The sequence below is a fragment of the Oryx dammah genome, unplaced genomic scaffold (genome assembly GCF_014754425.2).
Source record: "Oryx dammah isolate SB20612 unplaced genomic scaffold, SCBI_Odam_1.1 HiC_scaffold_25, whole genome shotgun sequence".
NCBI lineage: Eukaryota > Metazoa > Chordata > Mammalia > Artiodactyla > Bovidae > Oryx > Oryx dammah.
This window is the reverse complement of record NW_024070209.1, coordinates 49,465,814-49,490,339: the sequence shown is the minus strand read 5'-3', so window position 1 is coordinate 49,490,339 and position 24,526 is coordinate 49,465,814. Positions and strand designations below refer to the sequence as shown.

Sequence of the window (24,526 nt, the reverse complement as noted above, 5' to 3'; positions counted from 1 at the left end):
TTAGGTGCAAGATCTAAAGGTTGCCTCTCCTGCAACAGTCAGTAGATGTGGAATGGTATTTGTGGATCCTGAAGAACTAAAGTGGATGCCTTATGTTAAAACCTGGATGCAGAGTGTTTCTAAAAAAGTAAGTGCAACTGGACACTTCCCGCCCTTTCCCTCTGTCAGGGCTCACCCTTTTCTCGAGGGCCCAGATAGCAACTGATTAAGACCTCACTGTGCTTGATGAAGGGAATCCCGGTGTTGTATCTGGCCCTCTCCCTTGAATTCTTGGGATCCTCCAAGGAGATTGTATACTCCCCATAGATGTCTTCATTATTTGTGACCTCAGCCCACCAGCCCACCTAGTCACTCTGGTTTCTGCCTACCCTGCCTTGTTCCTCCCCTACCCTCAACTGGGTTCTCTCAAATACAAACAGAAACACTTCCTTTAGTTTCCCCCAAACACAGGTAGAACAAGGAAGGGCATTTAAAAAAAAAGACACTGCAGAAGGCTTGAGTTAATGAGGGGAAGCACAACAAAGGAAAAGAACACTTAGATCCAAGCCAGGTCTTTGTTTTTAGATTTTAGAAGCCCCTAATGCCACTGAGGGACTTCCCTGGCAGCTCAGTGGTAAAGAATCCACTTGCCAATGCAGGATATACAAGAGACTCTGGTTTGATCCCTGAGTCAAGAAGATTCCATCTAGAAGGAAATTACAACCCCCTCCAGTATTCTTGCCTGGGAAATCCCATGGACAGAGGAGCCTGGCAGGCTACAGTCCATGGGGGAAGAAAAGAGTCGGACAGGACTTAGCAACTACACAACAACAACAATGCCTCTGAGAGCCAGAAGGAAGAAAAAATCAGTTTAGCTTCCCATTCAGCCTTTTTGTTGCTGTTGTTCAGTCGCTAAGTCATGTCCGACTCTTTTCAACCCCATGAACTGCAACACGCCAGCCTTCCCTGTCCATTATCTCCCAGAATTTGTTCAAACTCATGTCCATTGAGTCAGTGATGCCATCCAACCATCTCATCCTCTGTCGCCCTCTTCTCCTCTTGCCCTCAATCTTTCCCAGCATCAGGATCTTTTCCAGTGAGTGAGCTCTTCACATCAGGTGGCCAAATTATTGGAGCTTCAGCTTCAGCACCAGTCCTTCCAGTGAATATTCAGGGTTGATTTCCTTTAGGATTCACTGGTTTGATCTCACTATCCAAGAGACACTCAAGAGTCTTCTAGCACCACAGTTCGAAAGCATCAATTCTTTGGCACTCAGTTCTCTTTATGGCCCAATCTCACATCCATACATGACTACTGGAAAAACCATAGCTTTGACTCAATCTTAGGCCCCTTTTCTATGGATTTTTCACAACCCCATGGACTGCAGCCCACCAGGCTCCTCCATCCATGGGATTTTCCAAGCAAGAGTACTGGAGTGGGGTGCCATCGCCTTCTCCATCTCTTTATGGCCCAATCTCACATCCATACATGACTACTGGAAAAACCATAGCTTTGACTCGATCTTAGGCCCCTTATCTAAGACGCATTCTAACCTGAGAGGTAGGATTCCATCCAAAGTGAAGAAAAACTTTTATATTATTATTCAGAACAAGGCAGTTCTTCTATATCCTCTCCATTCTAAAATAGGATTTCTCTTTACTTAATAAGGGCTTCCCAGGTGGCTCAGTCGTAAGGAATCTGCCTGCCAATGCAGGAGATGCAATAGACTCCAGTTTGATCCCTGGGTTGGGAAGATCCCCTGGAGAAGGAAATGACAGCCCACTCCACTTAACTTAATAAGCAATCTTTTTAAATGTTTTTCCCCATCTCATCTCAATTGCCATTCTGAGAAAGCCATCTTTCTGCCTCTCCCCCTCCAAAAATGAATCAGAGAACTATTGTTTTCCTCACTCTTAGGCATCAACATTTTAAGAATATTGTGACCTACTCTCAGGGCACCTTACTTTTTCCCCCACAATCAGCTTCTTTAAAAACACCTTTATTGAGGTATAATTGACATTTTTTGTTGGAGTATAGTTGCTTTACAATGTTGTGTTAGTTTCTGCTATAAAGTAAAGTGAATTAGCCACTCATATCCATATATCCCCTCTTACTTGAATTTCCTTTCCATTTAGCTCACTATAGAGCATTGAGTAGAGTTCCATGTGCTATACAGTCTATTCTCATTAGTTATCTATTTTATACATACTGGTGTGTACATGTCAATCCCAATCTCCCAATCCATCCCATACCCATTCCCCACCTTGGTATCCATGTTTGTTCGCTATGTTTGTATGTCTATTTCTGCTTTGAAAATAAGCTCATCTATATCATTTTAGAGTACCTTTTTTTTTTTAAATTTTTACTGGAGTATAGTTGATTCACAATATTGTGATTTACAATATTTGTTTCATGTGTACAACAAATGAACAGAAAACCTTGTTAAAGAAAGTAATTCTCAGAATTGAGACTATCATGTGCTGCCATGTTAAACCTTTCTGAATTTGCTTTTTAAATAGATTTTATTATTCAAAACAGTTTAGGTTTATAGAAAAATTTAACAGAAAGTACAGAGAGTTCGCATATGCTTTCTCTCCTCCAAACAGAGTCCCCACTTCTATTAGCATTTTTCTTTGGTGTGAGTGGGCTTCCCTGGTGGCTCAGATGGAAAAGAATCTGCCAGCAGACACTGGTTTGATCCCTGAGTCAGGAAGATCCCCTGGAGAAGGGAATGGCTACCTACTCCAGTATTTTTGCCTGGAGGATTCCAGGGACAGAGGAGCCTGGTGGACTATAGTCCATAGGGTTGCAAAGAGTCAGACAAGACTGAGTGACTAAGCACATTTATGTGGGTACATTTGTTAAAACTGATGAACCAATATGGATACATTCTTATGAACTAAAGTCCATGGTTTACATTATGATTCACTCTGTATTGTGCAGTTTTATAAATTTTGATAAATGAATATATCATGTATCATGCAGAATAGTTTCACTGCCCAAGAAATCTGTGCTCCACCTGTTTGTCCATCCACACCCTCTCCCAACCCCTGACATTACTGATTTTCCTGTCTCCATAGTTTAGCCTTTTCCAGAACATCATATAGTTGGAATTATATGGTCTGTAGCTTTTCCAGATTGACTTATTTTCACTTAGTAATATGTATTTACAGTTCCTCCATGTCTTTCTGTGGCTTGATAGCTCATTTTTTAGTACTGAATAATATTCAGTGTTATTGTATGCTGAAGTTTATCGCTTAGCAAGTTTATCCACTCACCTACTGAAAGACATCTCAAAGTTTCCAAGTTTTGGCAATTACTAATAAAGCTCATGTAAACATTCATATATGATTTTGTGTGGACAAAAGATTTCAGCTCATATGGATAAATACCTAGGACTGTGATTTCTCAATCATATGGTGAAACTGTGAAGAAACTGCCGATCTGTCTTCCAAAGTGGCTGTACCATTATACATTCCAAAGAACTTCTTTGTTACTCCACATCCTCACCAGCATGTAGCGGTGTAGTGTTTTAGATTTTAGCCATTCTAATATGAAGGTAATGGCAATCCACTCCAGTATTCTTGCCTGGACAATCCCATGGACAGAAGAGCCTGGTGGGGTACAGTCCTTGGGTCACAAAAAGTCAGACACAACTGAGCAACTAACACAACTCATATGTATTTGTAGCTCATTTTGCTTTCAGTGAGTAGCTTTCTTATATAAGATGTTGAGTGTCTTTTCATATGTTTATTTGCCATCTATATATCTTCTTTGATGAGTCATCCACATCTTTTGCCCACCTATTTTTCGGTTGTATGTTTCCTTGTTACTGAGTTTTGGGAGTTCTTTATATATTTTGGATATAGGTTCTGTATGTATTTTACAAGTATTTTCTCCAAGTCTGCCTTTCTTTTCATTTTTTTTCAAATAATATCTTTCACAGCACACATATTTTTAATTTCAATGGTCTAACTTGTCTTGCATGGTTTATGCTTTCGGTGTTATATCTTAAAACTTATTTCCAAATTGAAAGTCACCTAAATAAATATTTCCCTCTGTTACCTTCTATGAGTTGATGGTTATGCATTTTACGTTTAGGTTTATGATCCATTTGGAATTACTTTTTCTGAAAGCCATACTATCAGTGTCTGGATTCTCTCTCTCTGTCTCTCTTTGGCATGCAGATGCCCATTTCAAGCACTGTTGTTGAAAACACCATTCCTTCTCCACTGGATTGCTTTTGTTCCTTTGTGAAAGATCAGGTTGCTGTATTTGTATGAGTCTTCTTATGGGCTGTAACACCACTAACCTCTTTGTCTAATTTTTTTGCCAGTATCACACTGTCAGTTACTGTAGCTTTACAGTAAGTCTTGTCAGGTAGTGTCAGCTCTATTTTGTTCTCCAATACTGTGTTCACTATTCTGCACCTTTTCAGTTCAGTTCAGTTGCTAAGTCATGTCTGACTCTTTGCGACTCTGTGAACTGCAGCACACCAGGCCTCCCTGTCCATTACCAACTCCCAGAGTTCACTCAAACTCACGTCCATCGAGCCTGTGATGCCATCCAGCCATCTCATCCTCTGTCGTCCCCTTCTCCTCCTGCCCCCAATCCCTCCCAGCATCAGAGTCTTTTCCAATGAGTCCACTCTTCACATGAGGTGGCCAAAGTATTGGAGTTTCAATTTAGCATCAGTCCTTCAAAGAACACCCAGGACTGATCTCCTTTAGAATGGACTGGTTGGATCTCCTTGCAGTCCAAGGGACTCTCAAGAGTCTTCTCCAATACCACAGTTCAAAAGCATCAATTCTTTGGCACTCAGGTTTCTTCACAATCCAACTCTCATATCCATACATGACCACTGGAAAAACTATAGCCTTGACTAGATGGAACTTTGTTGGCAAAGTAATGTGTCTGCTTTTGAATATGCTGTCTAGGTTGGTCATAACTTTTCTTCCAAGGACTAAGTGGCTTTTAATTTCATGGCTGCAATCACCATCTGCAATGATTTTGGAACCCCAAAAAATACAGTCTGACACTGTTTCCCCATCTATTTCCCATGAAGTGATGGGACCAGATGCCATGATCTTCGTTTTCTCATTGTTGAGCTTTAAGCCAACTTTTACACTCTCCTCTTTCACTTTCATCAAGAGGCTTTTTAGTTCCTCTTCACTTTGAGTGACTTCCCTTTCACTTTTCACTTTCATGCATTGGAGAAGGAAATGGCAACCCACTCCAGTGTTCTTGCCTGGAGAATCCCAGGGACGGGGGAGCCTGGTGGGCTGCCGTCTATGAGGTCACACAGAGTCAGACACGACTGAAGTGACTTAGCAGCAGCAGCAGCACTTTCTGCCGTAAGTGTGGTGTCATCTGCATATCTGAGGTTATTGATATTTCTCCCAATAATCTTGATTCCAGCTTGTGCTTCTTCCAGCCCAGCATTTCTCATGATGTACTCTGAATATAAATTAAACAAGCAGGGTGACAATATACAGCCTTGATGTACTCCTTTTCCTATTTGGAGCCAGTCTGTTGTTCCATATCCAGTTCTAACTCTTGCTTCCTGACCTGCATACAGGTGTCTCAAGAGGTAGGTCAGGTGGTCTGGTATTCCCATCTCTTTCAGAATTTTCCACAGTTTATTGTGATCCACACAGTCAAAGGCTTTGGCATAGTCAATAAAGCAGAAATAGATGTGTTTCTGGAACTCTCTTGCTTTTTTGATGATCCAGCAGATGTTGGCAATTTGATCTCTGGTTCCTCTGCCTTTTCTAAAACCAGCGTGAACATCAGGGAGTTCACAGTTCACATATTGCTGAAGCCTGGCTTGGAGAATTTTGAGCATTACTTTACTAGCATGTGAGATGAGTGCAACTGTGTGGTAGTTTGAGCATTTTTTGGCATTGCCTTTCTTTGGGATTGGAATGAAAACGGACCTTTTCCAGGCCTGTGGCCACTGCCGAGTTTTCCAAATTTGCTGGCATATTGAGCCCAGCATTTTCACAGCATCATCTTTCAGGATTTGAAATAGCTCAACTGGAATTCCATCACCTCCACTAGCTTTGTTCGTAGTGATGCCTCCTAAGGCCCACTTGACTTCACATTCTAGGATGTCTGGCTCTAGGTGAGTGATCACACCATGGTGATTATCTGGGTCTTGATCTTTTTTGTACAGTTCTTCTGTGTATTCTTGCCACCTCTTCTTAATATCTTCTGCTTCTGTTAGGTCCATACCATTTCTGTCCTTTATCGAGCCCATCTTTGCATGAAATGTTCCCTTGATATCTCTAATTTTCTTGAAGAGATCTCTAGTCTTTCCCATTCTGTTGTTTTCTTCTATTTCTTTGCATTGATCACTGAGGAAGGCTTTCTTATCTCTCCTTGCTATTCTTTGGAACTCTGCATTCACATGCTTATATCTTTCCTTTTCTCCTTTGCTTTTCACTTCTCTTCTTTTCACAGCTATTTGTAAGACCTCCCCAGACAGCCATTTTGCTTTTTTGCATTTCTTTTCCATGGGGATGGTCTTGATCCCTGTCTCCTGTACAATGTCACGAACCTCATTCCATAGTTCATCAGGCACTCTATCTATCAGATCTAGTCCCTTAAATCTATTTCTCACTTCCACTGTATAATCATAATTAGGTCATACTTGAATGGTCTAGCAGTTTGCCCTACTTTCTTCAATTTCAGTCTGAATTTGGCAATAAAGAGTTCATGATCTGAGCCACAGTCAGCTCCCGGTCTTGTTTTTGCTGACTGTATAGAGCTTCTCCATCTTTGGCTGCAAAGAATATAATCAGTCTAATTTCAGTGTTGACCATCTGGTGATGTCCATGTGTAGAGTCTTCTCTTGTGTTGTTACAAGAGGGTGTTTGCTATGACCAGTGCATTCTCTTGGCAAAACTCCATTAGCCTTTGCCCTGCTTCATTCCGTATTCCAAGGCCAAATTTGCCTGTTACTCCAGGTGTTTCTTGACTTCCTACTTTTGCATTCCAGTCCCCTATAATGAAAAGGACGTCTTTTTTGGGTGTTAGTTCTAAAAGCTCTTGTAGGTCTTCATAGAACTGTTCACTTTACAGTTCTGTATTGGTTTTGGCATAGATTGACATGAATCAAAAATTAAAAATAAATAAATAAATTAAAAAAAAAAAAAAGAACTGTTCAACTTCTGCTTCTTCAGCGTTACTGGTTGGGGCATAGACTTGGATTACTGTGATATTGAATGGTTTGCCTTGGAAATGAACAGAGATCATTCTGTCGTTTTTGAGATTGCATCCAAGTACTGCATTTCAGACTCTTTTGTTGACCGTGATGGCTACTCCATTTCTTCTAAGGGATTCCTGCCCACAGTAGTAGATATAATGGTCATCTGAGTTAAATTCACCCATTCCAGTCCATTTTAGTTCGCTGATTCCTAGAATGTTAACATTCACTCTTGCCATCTCCTGTTTGACCACTTCCAATTTGCCTTGATTCATGGACCTAACATTCCAGGTTGCTATGCAATATTGCTCTTTACAGCATCGGACCTTGCTTCTATCACCAGTCACATCCACAACTGGGTATTGTTTTTGCTTTGGCTCCCTCTCTTCATTCTTTCTGGAGTTATTTCTCCACTGATCTCCTGTGGTCCATGTGATTAGACTGACTAGTTTTCTGTGATTATGGTTTCAGTGTGTCTGCCCTCTAATGCCCTCTCGCAACACCCACCGTCTTACTTGGGTTTCTCTTACCTTGGATGTTGAGTATCTCTTTACGGCTGCTCCAGCAAAGCACAGCCGCTGCTCCTTACCTTGGATGAGGGGTATCTCCTCACTGCCGTCCCTCCTGACCTTGAATGTGGAGTAGCTCCTCTCAGCCCTCCTGCACCAGCACAGCCACTGCTTCTGCAGCCAGCGCAGAAGCGTGCAGGCTGCGACAGACCACGCAGAAGTATGGCCGAGAGGAGCTACCCCACACCCAAGGCCAGGGGCGGCGGCCAGGAGAAGCTACCTCGGCCTTTTCCCTCTCCTTGTAAATGTAAGATTCACTTTGTTGCTCTCCCCAAAGTAAATTACTGGGATTTTGATTCAGATTGCATAGATCAAGTTGGTAATAACTAACATCTTCACAGTATTGAGTCTTTATATCCATGCACAATCTCTCTGTTTACTTAGATGTTCTTTGTTTCCTTTCATCAGAATTGTGTTGTTTTCCTCACATTTCCTCTTGGAAATATTTTGTTTAAAATATGCCAATATTTTTTATACTAATTAAATGATTTTGTATTTTCAGTTTCAAATTCTAATTATTCGTTGTTAATATATAAAAAAGCAATTGAATTTTGTATATTTACCTTGTATCCTACAACTTTACTATAGCTACTTACTAGTTTGAGGAATTTTGTTTCTGTTCTTTGGGATTTTTTGTATGGATAATTGTAAAGACAATTTTTTTTTTCTTCTCAATCTGTGTACTTTTTTCCCCTTTTATTGTCCTATCACGTTAGCTAAGACTTTCAGTATAATGTTAATAAAAGTGGTGAGGGGGCAACATTCTTTTTTAAATCTTTGGTCCTTTACCTTGAATAAATATTTAAAATGCTTCTTTTTATACTTTTTTCATTGTTCTTTATTATGAAAGATAATCAGTATAGAAGACTGTATGAAATACATGTTGCCAGTTTAACAAATGATTATAAAATAAATACCTGTGTGTGTGTGTGTGTGTGTGTGTGTGCACGCGCATACATGTGCACTCAGTAGCTTCAGTTGTGTCTGACTCTGTAACCCTATGGAGTATAGCCTGCCAAGCTCCTCTGTCTATGGGATTCTCCAAGTAAGAATACTGGAGCTGGTTGCCATGCCCTCCTCCAGGGGATCTTCCTGACCCAAAATACCTATATACCAACTACCAGATCAAGATCACTTATCAGTGACCCTGAATTTTCCCATAGAATGTCTTTTTTTTGTAACTTGTTTCATATCATGTGATGCTTACATCCTTTAGTCTAAAAGTCACAGGATATAATGTAATATATAAGTCTGAATCAACTATTTTTAAACTTAATTATATATTTTATCTGGTCTTGCTAAAATATTGTTTGTTTGATTTTCAGCTGAGTGAAGAAACTCAAGAATATATATTGAATCTTTTCCAGCGTTATGTTGATGATGGTTTAAATTTTATCAATAAAAAATGCCACCAAGCAATTCCACAAGTGGACATCAGCAAAGTTACTACACTCTGTTGCTTATTGGAGTCTTTAATACTTGAGAAAGATAGAGTTAATTTGACAATGGTAAGACGAGTTTTCTTACTGCTGTAAAGCTAGAAAAATGTGATTATCATATAGATTCTTTGCAAATAAACAATTCCAAACTTTCTGTCATACAGTTATTTGATTTTCAAGTTAATTTTTTAGGGGACTAGTGAATGTGAATAGATTTGTAGATGCTCAAATTGGAAGGAATTTTACACTATAGTTTACTCCTCTTTTCAGTGTTTAAATTTCCTTAGTCTGTAACATATTCCCAGTGTGTGTCTACTTAAATAACTTTATACAAGCATAGACATAGTTATAATAGTTGAAAGACACCCTTGAACTTTTGTTTTTCCATGCTTCTTGCCATTCATTTTCTCATCAGAGTATTTAAATGTATGCCACTATAAAACATCACTTGGTGCACTATTGAATTAAATATAAGAGACCTGCACCATACCCTTTTAAAATACATAAGTCTAAGCAAGAGAAAACAGTCTTTAGACTTTGCAAATTAGGATACTTTTATGCTAACATTAAATATTAAAAGTTTTTCTCTTTGTTCTTTCAGGAGCAAACAAAATTGAACACTGTTCTGTGTCAGACTTTTGTATTCTGTTACTTATGGTCTTTAGGTGGAAATCTAACTGAAAATCACTGGGATTCTTTTGATACATTTATTAGAACACAATTTGATGATAATCCTGATGCCAGGGTAAGAGCCAAATAAATTTAATTTTAACATAACTCTGAATCATTAAAATTAAATTTCAAGACTAAAACTTTCAAAGCTTTAGTTCTAGTATAAATATAATTTCTTCATTTGAAAGGTTTCTAAAATTATTCACTTTCTTAAACTAGCTATAACATTTATTGTATTAAAATTATTTAAGAATTCTCTCCAGGCCATATGAAGAATGTAAGGTGTAAAAGTGAATAAAAACTCTCTACTATTAACAAAAATATTGAATTCTAGCTAGTAAATTTATATTTTCACAGTGCTATGGTTTAGCAGTTGTGAAACTATTTTCTGTATGTTCTAAAACTGAGCAAATGAATCAGTATATTGAAGATAATGGCAACCAGGTTTCTCACTGTTAAGAGAAGGTATATTACAAATATAGAGGAGAAAAATTAGAATATATTTTGTGTTATTGGATTGGAATTAGAGGTTTTTGGACTCATGGAATAGATAGATAGATAGATCATATGTATGTGGTGTATATATCCATACATACATAAATTTACTAGTTCTGTGTGCTGAGAGGAACTAGAAGCAATGGCACATTCATAGCAATGAGCGTACTTAGTTGCTGATTTCTGAATACCCTTCTCCATGAAAGGGAACCAAAGCACCTTAGTGAAATGGATTCCAGGACTGAGTTGAGGAAAGTTCCAAATGAGCCCAGAATATCTTATGTCAGATAGTGAATAAGTGCTTGAAGAACAATGGCACCTGTCAAAAGAGCACAGGAGCCACTTTGAAGGGATTCCTATTAGACAAATCTAGGCATATTTGAGCATCAAGATAATGATGGTGTGGATTACAAACTACTGAATGAAATAAAAGTCTGTGAGTTGATCCACATAAAAATATATGTGAATAAATAAACTAGGGAGAAAGAGCTCTTCCTTACAGGAGAATGCCAGCTAATCTATCTAGGAGAAATGATTTACTTTGCAACTGTTGTAGTAATAATTGATTTAGGCAAGAATCACCAATGGTTGCAAAAACTAGTAGGTGAAGGTTTCTTGAAAAACACTGTTTACATAGTTTCAAAACATCTTCTATAAATTACTTATTAGCTGTAAAGAGAAAAATAGTGTCATTATACTGAAAAACCTTGTAGACACCATATTAACTAGGTGACTGATTTATCATCAATATTAGCACAAACCTGTGCCTTCTGATGTGGTACATGGAGAAGTATACAGCCTTGCTTCTGAGCTATTCCTTCCAAAATGCATAACCTTACTCTGACTACAACAAAGATAGTGGAGGTGATAGAATTCCAGTTGAGCTATGTCAAATCCTAAAAGATGATGCTGTGAAAGTGCTACACTCAATATGTCAGCAAATTTGGAAAACTCAGCAGTGGCCACAGGATTTGAAAAGGTCCATTTTCATTCCAATCCCAAAGAAAGGCAATGCCAAAAAATGCTCAAAGTACCACACAATTGCACTCATCTCACACGCTAGTAAAGTAATGCTCAAAATTCTCCAAGCCAGGCTTCAGCAATACGTGAACTATGAACTTCCAGATGTTCAACCTGGCTTTAGAAAAGGCAGAGGAACTAGAGATCAAATTGCCAACATCTGCTGGATCATTGAAAAAGCAAGAGAGTTCTTATTTCTGCTTTATTGACTATGCTAAAACCTTTGACTGTGTGAATCACAATAAACTGTGGAAAATTCTGAAAGAGGTGGGAATACCATACCACCTGACCTGCCTCTTGAAAAACCTGTATGCAGATCAGGAAGCAACAGTTAGAGCTGGACATGGAACAATAGACTGGTTCCAAATAGGAAAAGGAGTACGTCGAGGCTGCATATTGTCACCCTACTTATTTAATTCATACACAGAGTACATCATGAGAAACGTTGGGCTGGAGGAAGCAAAAGCTGGAATCAAGATTGCCAGGAGAAATATCAATCACTTCAGATATGCAGATGACACCACCCTTATGGCAGAAAGTGAAGAAGAACTAAAGAGCCTCTTGATGAAAGTGAAAGAGGAGAGTGAAAAAGTTGGCTTAAAGCTCAACATTCAAAAAACTAAGATCATGGCATCTGATCCCATCACTTCATGGCAGATAGATGGAGCAACAATGGAAACAGTGGCTGACTTTATTTTGGGGGGCTCCAAAATCACTGCAGATGGTGACTGCAGCCATGAAATTAAAAGACGCTTACTCCTTGGAAGGAAAGTTATGGCCAACCTAGATAGCATATTCAAAAGCAGAGACATTACTTTGCCAACAAAGGTCCATCTAGTCAAGGCTATGGTTTTCCCAGTAGTCATGTATGGTTCTGAGAGTCGGACTATAAAGAAAGCTGAGCACCAAAGAATTGATGCTTTTGAATTGTGGTGTTGGAGAAGACTCTTGAGAGTCCCTTGGACTGCAAGGAGATCCAACCAGTCCATCCTAAAGGAGATCAGTCCTGGATGTTCATTGGAAGGTCTGATGTTGAAGCTGAAACTCCAATACTTTGGCCACCTGATATGAAGAGCTGAATCATTGGAAAGACCCTGATGCTGGGAAAGATTGAGGGCAGGAGGAGAAGGGGACAACAGAGGATGAAATGGTTGGATAGCATCACTGACTTAATGGACATGAGTTTGGGTAGGCTCCGAGAGTTGGTGTTGGACAGGGAGGCCTGGCATGCTGCAGTTCATGGAGTCACAAAGAGTCGGACATGACTGAGCGACTGCACTGAACTGAACTGAACTGAACTCTGACTATGGATACACCAAGACTACTCAAACTGATGAACATTCAATAAAATAAACTGGCCCATATTTTTTAACAGTGTCTGCCATGAAAGAAAACTGAGGAACTTTCTCAGATAAAGAGACTAAAGAGATATAATCAAATGCAATGCAATATCCTGGATTGGATCCTAGACTGAAAAAAATATGACTATAAATAACATTGTTAATAGACAGTACTTGAATATAGAATGTAAATTGGATAATAGCATTGTATTAATATTCAATTTTCTGATTTCAGTCATTTTAGTGTGGTTGTAAAATATCCCTGTTTTTTAGGAAATGCTCACATACTTAGGGTAATACAGAATAGTGTATATAACTGACATCTTAGAGTAAGAGAAACACTAAATCAAGAGGCAAAATGTGAACAGTCAGTTAATCTATATAAGAAATATATGGGAATTCTTTTTACTATTCTTTTAACTTTTCTATAAGTTTTGAATTATATCAAAATAAAAAGTTACCAAAAGTAAAATCCCTAAGATAAGAAACTAAGGCCTATGGATTAGAACCTTCTAGTAGATATGAAACCCTGCTGGATCTTCAAGATCATCGTATCATAATTGGACAAGATGAACCTAGTTGAGGACAACTATGAATCTGAGACAGAGAGACAGATCCCTCTGGATCAACGGAAATTATCTGGGTTCATCAAAGAGCTGTGGGAGATGGCCCAGGGCAAATATTCAGTTCAACAAATATCTGTTGAAAACCTCTTACATGGTAGACACTATTCTGGATATGGGAGCTAAATCAAGTAACCAAAGTCCCTAGCCTCATAGACCTTACATTACTGTCAGGGGAGTCAGCCACAGACATGTATACATCAATGACAATTCAGTGCCATGGAGATGAATAAAGCAGAGTAAGGATGACAGTACTGAGGGTCAGGGGGAAACTGTTTTATATATTAATATTAGTCAGGAAAGCTTTGCTAATTAGGTCATGTACAGAGTTCTGAATAAAGTCAAAGCTCTAATGGTTCCATAGGGGGAAGCATTCCAGTCAGAAGGAAAAGCAAATATGAATGCCTTTACTCAGTGAATGATTGCTTGACAGTTTTGAAAAACAGCAGGCTTGAGAGGTCAGAGTGGAAAAATCAAGTGGGAGTGTAGTATAAAATGAGGTCATGGAAGTAAGCAGGGGGACAAAAAATATAGCCTTGTGGGCCATTGTAAGGAAATTGATTTCACATTGGGTGTGATGAGAAGCTATTGAAGCATTATGACCTAAGATGTTTAGAAGGACAGTGCCAGCCCCTGTCCTGGAAGTGGTAATTCTACTTGGATAGCAGGAGGGAGTCCAGATGAAAAAGTGGATTCCTCCTTCGGTCTGCAAGCCCCAAATTAGTGGGCTGTTGGCTTTTTGTTTCTTCCCTCAATAAATGGTCTGACAGCCACATGGTAGTAGCCAGAGCTCAATGACTGTTATAGATTCTTCCTTCTTTACTCATCTGAGTTAAAGTGAGTGAATTTTTTCTTCTAATAAGTTTTTTTCAAATGTGGCCTCTTCTCTTCGTCCTTACATGCATGCATGGTAAGTCGCTTTAAGTCATGTCCAACTCTGTGTGACCCCATGAACTTGTAGCCCACTAGCCTCCTCTGTCCTTGGGATTCTCCAGGCAAGAATACTGGAGTGAGTTGCCATGTCCTCCTCCTCTTCATCCTTATTGCCTCTCAATAACTCAGATTCTTTTCATTTCTTTTCTGGATTGTTGAAATGCAAATTAATTATTCCCTTCCTTTTGGTCCTGTCCTTTCTGATTAAGCTATACACCATTATTTTTTAAAATTACAAGTTGCAATGCATTAATTGACTTGAAATCAGTTGAAAGAGCCACAACCCAGTTTCTAGAAATGAAATAGCCAGAAATTAAGGAAACAATTCCATTAACCATTACAATGAAAAGAATAAAATACTTAGGAATATATCTACCTAAAGAAACAAAAGACCTATATATAGAAAACTATAAAACATTGATGAAGGAAATCAGAGGACACAAGTAGATGGAGAAATATACCATGTTCATGGATTGGAAGAATTAATATAGTGAAAATGATTATATTACCCAAAGCAATGTATAGATTCAATGCAATCCCTATCAAGCTACCAGTGGTATTTTTCACAGAGCTAGAACAAATAATTTCACAATTTGTATGGAAACACAAAAAACCTCGAATAGCCAAAGCAATCTTGAGAAAGAAGAATGGAATTGGAGGAATCAACCTGCCTGACTTCAGGCTCTACTACAAAGCCACAGTCATCAAGACAGTATGGTACTGGCACAAAGACAGAAACATAGAGCAATGGAACAAAATAGAAAGCATAGGGATAAATCCATGCACCTATGGACACCTTATCTTCGACAAAGGAGGCAAGAATATACAATGGAGAAAAGATAATCTCTTTAACAAGTGGTGCTGGGAAAACTGGTCAACCACTTGTAACAGAATGAAACTAGAACACTTTCTCACACCATACACAAAAATAAACTCAAAATGGATTAAACATCTAAATATAAGACCAGAAACCATAAAACTCGTAGAGGAAAACATAGGCAAAACACTCTCTGACATAAACCACAGCAGGATCCTCTATGACCTACCTCCCAGAGTAATGGAAATAAAAGCAAAAATAAATAAATGGGACCTAATTAAACTTAAAAGCTTTTGCACAATGAAGGAAATTATAAGCAAGGTGAAAAGACAGCCTTCAGAATGGGAGAAAATAATAGCAAACAAAACAACTGACAAAGAATTAATCTCAAAAATATACAAGCAGCTCATGCAGCTCAATTCCAGAAAAATAAATGACCCAATCAAAAAATGGGCCAAAGAATTAAACAGACATTTCTCCAAAGAAGACATACAAATGGCTAACAAGCATGTGAAAAGATTCTCAACATCACTCATTATCAGAGAAATGCAAATCAAAACCACAATGAGGTACCGTCTCACACCAGTCAGAATGGCTGCTATCAAAAAGTCTACAAACAATAAATTCTGGAGAGGGTGCGGAGAAAAAGGAATCCTCTTACACTGTTGGTGTGAATGCAAACTAGTACAGCCACTATGGAGAACAGTGTGGAGATTCCTTAAAAAGCTGGAAATAGAACTGCCATACAACCCAGCAATCCCACTGCTGGGTATACACACCGAGGAAACTAGAATTGAAAGAGACATGTGTACCACAATGTTCATCGCAGCACTGTTTACAATAGCCAGGACACAGAAGCAACCTAGATGTCCATTGGCAGACAAATGGATAAGAAAGCTGTGGTACATATACACAATGGAATATTACTCAACTATTAAAAAGAATGCATTTGAGTCAGTTCTAATGAGGTGGATGAAACTGGAGCCTATTATACAGAGCGAAGTAAGTCAGAAAGAAAAACACCAATACAGTATACTAACGCATATATATGGAATTTAGAAAGATGGTAACCATGACCCTATATGCAAGACAGCAAAAGAGACAGAGATGTAAAGAACAGACTGTTGGACTCTGTTTGAGTGGAAGGGTGCTCAGGACTGGTGCACTGGGATGACCCTAAAAGATGGGATGGGGAGGGAGGTGGGAGGGAGGGTCAGGATGGGGAACACATGTACAACCATGGCTGATTCATGTGAATGTATGGCAAAACCACCACAATATTGTAAAGTAATTAGCTTCCAATCAAAATTTTTAAAAATTAAAAACAAACCAAAAAAAAAATATTAAATCAAACCTTATAAAAGTGGACTGTAGGCAATAATAAAGATGAGAGTAAATACCAATGAAATAGTGAAAAATTTCAAATGTAGAAAATAAAAGCAATTTTATAGACTTGTTGTAAGGATCGAATGAGTTATAAAATAGAAAGCTCTTAGAACTTTGAAATATTAAGCATCCATGATTATGAAAAAGATTATATACCAAATGAAAAAATATTGGTGATAATTTTAAGTAAGCAAAACAAAATATGGTTTGTAAAATCATATCATATATAATATATTTAGATACCTATATACATATGACATGTATCTATATATTTTATAAAACTATTCCCATTCTATGACTTTTTAAAATTATATACATGTATGCACAAAGGCTAGAAGAGAACATGGACAAATAAAAATCACTTTTAACTAAAAAAAAAAAAAAAGAAAGAAACGAAATAGCCACCATCACAAATTTTAGTTAACACTATATTGGAGATCCTAGCCAGGGCTGTAAGGCAGGGGAAAAAAAATAAAATATAAACTTTAGAAATGAAATAAAGCTGTCATTATTTGAAGGAAACATAACTGACTATGTAGAAAATCCTAATAAGGTTTTTCTAATAGAATAGAATGTGAAATAGAGTGATACTTGGGGTAAATATTATACATATTTAAACAAACACATCTATATGTATGTACCAGATCACCATGTGAAATTGAGTCACTGTCAATAAATATCAGCAAGATCCTCTTTGACCCACCTTATAGAGTGATAGAAATAAAAACAAAAATAAGTAAATAGGACCTAATTAAAAGCTTTTGCACAGCAAAGGAAACTAAACAAAATGAAAAGACAACCCTCAGAATGGGAGAAAATAATAGCAAAGCAGTTGAAAAAGGATTAATCTGAAAAATATACAGGCAACTCATGCAGCTCAATAATCAGAAACACAAGCAATCCAATCAAAAAATGAGAAGACCTAAACAGACATTTCTCCAAAGAAGTCATACAGATGACCAATAATACATGAAAAGATGTTCAACATCACTCATTATTAGAAAAATGCACATCAAAGGTACAATGAAGTATCACCTAACACTGTTCAGAATGGCCATCATCAGAAAATCCACAAATAGATGTGGAGAAAAGGGAAGCCTCTTGCACTGTTGGTGGGAATGTAAATTGTTACAGCCACTATGGAGAACGTATAGAGACTCCTTAAAAATCTAGGAATAAAAGTGACATTATGACCCAGCAATCCCACTACTGGGCATATATCCTGAGAAAACCAGAATTGAAAAAGACATATATACCACAGTGTTCATTGCAGTACTGTTTACAATAGCTAGGATATGGAAGCAACCTAGATGTCCATCAGCAGATAAATGAATAAAGTGGAAGTTGTGGTACATATATACAATGGAATATTACTCAGCCATAAAAAGGAAAGAATATGAGTCAGTTGAACTGAGGTGGATGAATCTAGGGCCTGTTTTACAGAGTGAAGTAAGAAACAGAAAAATAAATATCATATAGTAAATGCATATATATAGAATCTAGAAAAATGGTACTGATGAACCTATTTGCAGGGCAGGAATAGAGATGCAGACATAGAGAACAGACTTGTAGACACAGCAGGGGAAGGAGAGGATGGGATGAATTGAAAGTATAGCATTGAAACATATACATTACCATATGTAAAGTAGATAGCTAGTGGGAAGCTGCTATATAACACAGGGAGCTCACTCCGGTGATGACTTCTGTGATGACCTGGGAAGGGGCATGCTGTTGTACAGCAGAAACCAACACAACACTAAAGCAATTATCCTCCAATTGAAAATAATTTTTTTTATAAGGGTCACTGCCCAGTAAGCTTAAAACACCACTGTTCTGTGCAGCTGCCAGAATGAACCTTCTGAAATGCAATCTGATCATGTTACCCACTTAGAATTCTTCACTGAACTCTTGCTGCAAGCTCTTTAACAAATGAGGTTTTTATAATTTGGTCTGTGTGTCCAGACTTATCTCGTATAGTTTCCATGTGCATGGCACTTTCCATGGCTTCCAGACCTGTTTTCTTAGCGTGAACCCTGACTCCTTTTTCCCCATCCCCACTTCCTCCCTTCTCTGCCCATCTGACTCCTGCTTATCCTTCAAGTCTTGAGTTGTAGCATCACCACCCCCTAGTGTCTTAGGAGATGTTAGTAACTCAGTTGTATCTGACTCTTTGTAACCCCATGGACTATAGCCCACCAGGCTCCTCTGCCCATGGAATTCTCCAGGCAAGAACACTGGAGTGGGTAGCCTTACCCTTCTCCAGGGAATATTCTCAACCCTGGAATGGAACCCGCGGATCCTAGAGTGCAGGCAGATTCTTTATTGTCTGAGCCCCCAGGGAAGCCCACCTAAATCTCTAGCCACTGCTACAACTCCCCTGTGAGTAGAAATGAGCCATCCCTCCTCTGTGGATGTACTGAACTCTATTAGAACCCTTATTTCTCCATGAGTATTAACTAGTGTGTTTGCGTCCTCGAGGTGGATTATAAAGTCATTGAAGGCAAAGGCTGGGTCTTGTTCAGCATTTTCCCCCACACCAAACACAGTATTTGGTGTAGAGTAATCCCTTGAATTTTGGGTCTTAATGTTGAATTAAGTATTTTTTAATGTAGTTTTAACATAGTACATCAGGCTTTTACTGTACAGTATTTCATGATTAAAGAATTGGACTCTGATACTTAAGCAACTACTTCTCTACAAGTCAACAAGAAATCCAAACCCATCCATGTTCTATGACTACCTTTGCTTCTGCGTAACTATTTCTATGACCGTGTGTCAATCCTTTCAACAGTGGTGTTTAATTTTGTATCCTAGCTTCCCAGCTCTGGTGACCTGTGGAGCATTCACATGGATTTTGACACCAAACGGCTGGATCCCTGGGAACGAATCATACCCACCTTCAAATACAGCCGAGACACTCCGTTTTTTGAAATGCTTGTCCCCACAGCTGACACAGTGCGCTTTGGGTACCTAATGGAAAAACTACTGGCAGTCAAGCATTCAGTGTTGTTTACCGGAATAACTGGAGTTGGCAAGGTAGGAAACCTACATCAAACAAGCAAGTGTTAGTTGCTCAGTCGTGTCCAACTCTTTATGATCCTGTGGACTGCCAGGCTTCTCTGTCCATGGAATGCTCCAGGCAGGAATTACTGAAGTGGTTAGCCATTCCCTTCTCCAAGGGATCTTCCCAACCCAGGGATCAAACCTGGGCCTCCTGCACTGCAGGCAGATTCTTTATCATCTGAGCCACGGGGAAGCCCCACGTCGTACAAGAAGCTCTGTCCAAAATGAGGGCACAATGAACCTAGAATTGTAAGCCCCATAAATAACACCTTATTTCTCAGGGGAATTTCTTCTGAATTTGTGTCACTTTTTCAGGAAGAATATAACTATGCTGAATCTATATCAGCTCCACAGTTTGCCACTTTCTGAATAAATCCTTGGTGTCAACAATATATATAAACCAGAGGACCCTGTGAACCAAATCTTTTGTGTTTGGGAGCTTTTATGTTGTGTCCCTGAAAATTTTTGAGGCTGCCACTTCACAAATTAGGGTGGGAACCTGTCAAGGCTTAATGAAGGTCCGTCTTTCACCTCCTGCCCATTTACTTCTACTCAGCACAGTGATGGTGTTTAGGAAAAATAGAATATAGAGGAAAATGCTGATTATTTGGTCTTCTTGATTTGGGGGCAGTCCAGATGAACAGGGACTCACTGTTTTCCCTCTAAATTGTTTCTAAGTCTCTGACTCTTGCTATCAAATTAACTTGGACAGTAACCAAGATGGATTTTGGTGTAAAACTAAAATAAAAATTTTTGCTGAGATAGAGCTGATTAGAATATTTCCTTGGTTCTGATAACTAATTAAATGGAATCTCCAGGAAGAAAAAGACATTTTAATCTAGCTTTAACCTCCCTCCCTCCTCTTATCCTGATTTTACTCATTGTACCAGATTATTACTGATATACATAATTGAAAGATATTGAATGTAAATCAATTAACATCTTTTTTTTTATTTTAAAGTCTGTTATTGCGAAAGGACTGCTAAATAGAATTCAAGAATCAGCCGGCTATGTCCCTGTTTATCTAAACTTTTCTGCTCAAACTTCATCTTCAAGAACACAAGAGATCATTGAGTCAAAACTGGAAAGAAAAAGAAAAAATATCCTAGGTAAGATTTATTCTTGTCATTTGCCTCACACAAATTAGTTATTAAGCTAATTCACAAAAACAGTACATGTAATAAGTTACAATTGGATATTTCCTTTGCTTAATTTATTTGTAAAGGTAATTCTGTTCATGACATTCTTTCATGGCTTTAGATCTGGATATCTCACTGTTAGCAAGCAAGTCGTTTACGTCTTCAACTCAGAACATCTTCTATCTCTACCTCTCCTAGGCGCTCCCTCTCTCTACTCGCTCTTCTTTCAAACCTGCACTGATTTCCCTTTATTTAAAGTAAACAAACCTCTTTATATCTAGTGCACTGAGTTACCTGAACCCAGTAGGGAATAAGCATGAAACCGCTTTGGGGTTTCCTCAGGCAGCACTTTCCCCCCAGGCTTTGTGGGATCTCCCTCACCCTTCCTTTTCAACTGTTTCGATCGATACCATAACTTTCTGGTCACTTGCAATCATTTTGAGTCTGGTCCAATGAAATCTTCAATCCCAAACCTAATTTTTTTTTGTCTTTTTTTTAAGTACTGTTGTGTTAATCTCTGCTGTACAGCAAAGTGACTCAGTTATACACATATGTACATTCTTTTTTATATTCTTTCCCATTATGGATTATCCCAGGAGATTGAATCTAGTTTCCTGTGCTCTACAGTAGGGCCTTGTTGTTTATCAATCCCCAATCAATTTAAAACTCCTCCCGGGGACTTCTCTGGTGGTGCAGTGAGGTAAGCAGGTAGTGCAGGTTTGATCCCTGATCAGGAAGATAAGATCCCCACATGCCTCGAAGCCAAAAAGCCAAAACATAAAACAGAAGCAGTGTTGTCAGAAATTCAATAAAGACTTTTTTTAAAAGCTCTTCTTCTCCTCTGTTGAAAGCCAGATTTGTGGCTGGAGGTGCTGGAGGCGAAGAGGGGCATGGGTGCTCTTTTACTCTTCCCACCCTGCCTCTGGGAAGCTCTAGTGTATCGGGATGGGAGGAGAAGGGAAGGACAAAGTTCTCTATAAGTGAAGTTTAGATGGGCCTCTGTGGGTTGTCTTTGCTTCTCTGCTGGCCAGATGGCTGTCCATGCCCTTGGTGTGACACGCTTCCAGGAGCAGGCCCTCTGAAGGATTCCTGAAAGAACTGTGTGCAGGCCAAGCCCTGACCTCCCCACTGGAGGCTTCCCTGACCTCCCCACTGGAAGCTTCCCTGACCTCCACACTGGAAGGTTCCCCTGACCTCTGCACTGGAAGGTTCCCTGGTCTCCTCCCCAATGGAAGATTCCGTGACCTCTCCATTGAAAAGTTCTCTGTTGGCAATGTGTCTCAGCCCCACTCCATCCCACCCTCCTGAGGCACATCCTATAGCCTCCTGTACTATGGTCCACTTGCCCAGCCCACAGCCCTCCTGGGTGGAGCACTAGGCCAAGCTCAGGCCCAGCTGCCCTCCACATGGTGCATCATCTCACAGGCCTTGCTGTACCAGCTGCTCTGCTGCAGCTGCTGCTGCTGCTAAATCACTTCAGTCGTGTCCAACTCTCTGCGACCCCATAGACAGCAGCCCACCAGGTTCTCCCGTCCCTGGCAAGAACATAGGAGTAGGTTGCCATTTCCTTCTGCAATGCATGAAAGTGAAAAGTGAAAGTGAAGTCGCTCAGTCATGTCCGACTCTTAGCGACCCCATGGACTGCAGCCTACTAGGCTCCTCCATCCATGGGATTTTCCAGGCAAGAGTACTGGAGTGGGGTGCCATTGCCTTCTCCGCCAGCTGCTCTACCAACCTCTTTTTGTTCCTTCTTTCCTGCTCAGGTAGATGCAGAGAAATAGATGCCAGTCTTTCTGGTGGGGGCCCAAAATTTTTATGAATGATTGTCTTAGAACCTTTCCATACCCCTGACCTGCTACTTGACTTCCAGAGCCCAGAAAATGAAGTGAGGCCATGGGATTTACCTTATTTTCTTTGCAGTTGTCACTGATGCCAGATACCAGCATGGGTGGAGTCATTTCCTCTGCTTAAGTTGTTCTCTTCTCTGTTTATCACTTTTTTCCCCTGAATGTACATATTGACTTTCTTCAGGTCAAATGTGACATTGTACAGCTCCAGTGGATTTCCCTTTGACTTAGTTTGTTGTTGTTCAGTTACTCAGTCATGTCCGACTCTTTGCAACCCCATGGACTGCAGCCTGCTAGGCTTCCTTGTCCTTCACTATCCCTGTTTTGATGTTATAAAGGTGCTTTTGAAAATCCAGCCATGTTTTCCCTATAGAGGGTAGTGGGATAGCATTTATATAAGGAAACCTGGAGATTTGTCTGCTTCCTAGTGTGAAAACAAAATGATCTTCTTCACTTCCTGCCCAGGCTGTGCAGTTGGTGAGGACGGTTGGAAGTGGTTGGGGTTGAGGAAGGTCACCCAAAGTGCTGGCATCATCCTGCACCTGGATGGTGAGAGTGAGTGCTGTGCTTAGAAAGAACTTCATTTCCTAAGCTGGAGGTTCTTAAACTAGAATTACAAAAATCATATCTGGGAGAGCACTCATGCATTTTCTAAGAAGGCCTGCAACTTTCAGCATATTTTCCAAAAGGTTCAAGCAATCAAAAAGAATCCCTCAACACTGTAAATCAATCATGTATGCTCAGTTGCTCAGTCATGTCTAACTCTTTGCAACCCCATGGACTGTAACCTGCCAGGCTCCTCTGTCCATGGGATTTCCCAGGCAAAAGTACTGGAGTGAGTTGCCATTTTGGTGAGGGACCATCTGATAATGTGAGTATCCTGGCGGAGTCTGTAGCTCCCTGTTAGGGCCTGGATGGGGCCAGAGAGAGGTCTCTCCTCCTCAACTCGGGATTCCCCTAGGGCCCTCCTCACACTTAAGAGCTGAGCTCATTATGACCTACATGGTGTGCATTGAGTCCAAAGCCTTACCTAAGCTTTGTCTTCTGTTTTGAAAGTTTCAAAAGTGAGTCACTCATTTGTGTCCAATTCTTTGTGACCCCATGGTCATTAGCCTGCCAGGCTCCTCTGTCCATGGGATTCTCCAGGCAAGAATACTGGAGTGGGTTGCCATTCCCTTCTCCAGGGGATCTTCCCAACCCAGGAATCGAACCTGAGTCTCCTGCATGGCAGGCAGACTCTTTACCATCTGAGCCACTTTACTGAAGACAAATCATAATTCTTAAACTCATTTTCTTTCCCTAGGAGCACCAGGAAACAAACGAGTTGTGATTTTTGTTGATGACCTAAACATGCCCAGGCTGGATCGCTATGGCTCTCAGCCTCCCATTGAATTACTTCGGCAATATCAAGATTTTGGTGGATTTTATGACAGAAACAAACTCTTTTGGAAAGATATACAGGTTACTTTAGGTTTTAAATGACTTTGTGTGTCTCCATGTAAACGGCAATGAAATGTGGTACACTCATTTGTTACAGTTGCCATAACTAAGTACCATAGACTGGATAACTCAAACTGTAGAAATTTATTTTCTCCCAGTTCTAGAAGAGGGAAGTCCAAGGTCAAGATTTCAGTAGGGTTTCTTTATTCTGTGGTTTCTCTCCTTGGTTTACAGATGGCCATGTTCTCCCTATGTCTTCTTATGATTTTCTCCTTGTGTCCATCTTTGTTCAAATCATCTCTTCTTATAAGGAGACATCAATCATATTGGATTAAGGCCCATCCTACTGACTTCCTCTTAACTAAGTTACTTCTTTAAATACCCATCTCCAAATATAGTCATATTGTGGATACTAGGAATTAAGGCTTCAGCCAAAAGGAAGTTCAGTTCAGTTCAGTTCAGTTCAGTCACTCAGTCTTGTATGACTCTTTTGCAACCCCATGAACTGCAGCATGTCAGGTTTCCCTGTCCATCATTAACTCCTGAAGCTAGTTCA

The 24,526-nt window shown here is 39.6% G+C and overlaps 1 protein-coding gene across 2 annotated transcripts in view; it reads left to right on the top strand.

Moving 5' to 3' along the window:
* The window catches only part of DNAH6 (dynein axonemal heavy chain 6), a 285,139-nt gene that overhangs the window by 127,868 nt on the left and 132,745 nt on the right, over nucleotides 1-24,526 (top strand). For both annotated transcript variants that reach the window (XR_005718342.1, XM_040224335.1), the window contains exons 35-40: nucleotides 5-127; nucleotides 9,082-9,264; nucleotides 9,797-9,940; nucleotides 19,296-19,517; nucleotides 20,506-20,653; nucleotides 23,834-23,991. Coding sequence is in view for 1 of the 2 variants with exons in the window: in XM_040224335.1 (XP_040080269.1) it covers nucleotides 5-127; nucleotides 9,082-9,264; nucleotides 9,797-9,940; nucleotides 19,296-19,517; nucleotides 20,506-20,653; nucleotides 23,834-23,991 (978 nt within the window). In the remaining variant the exon portion in view is untranslated. The remainder of the gene's footprint in view (nucleotides 1-4; nucleotides 128-9,081; nucleotides 9,265-9,796; nucleotides 9,941-19,295; nucleotides 19,518-20,505; nucleotides 20,654-23,833; nucleotides 23,992-24,526) is intronic.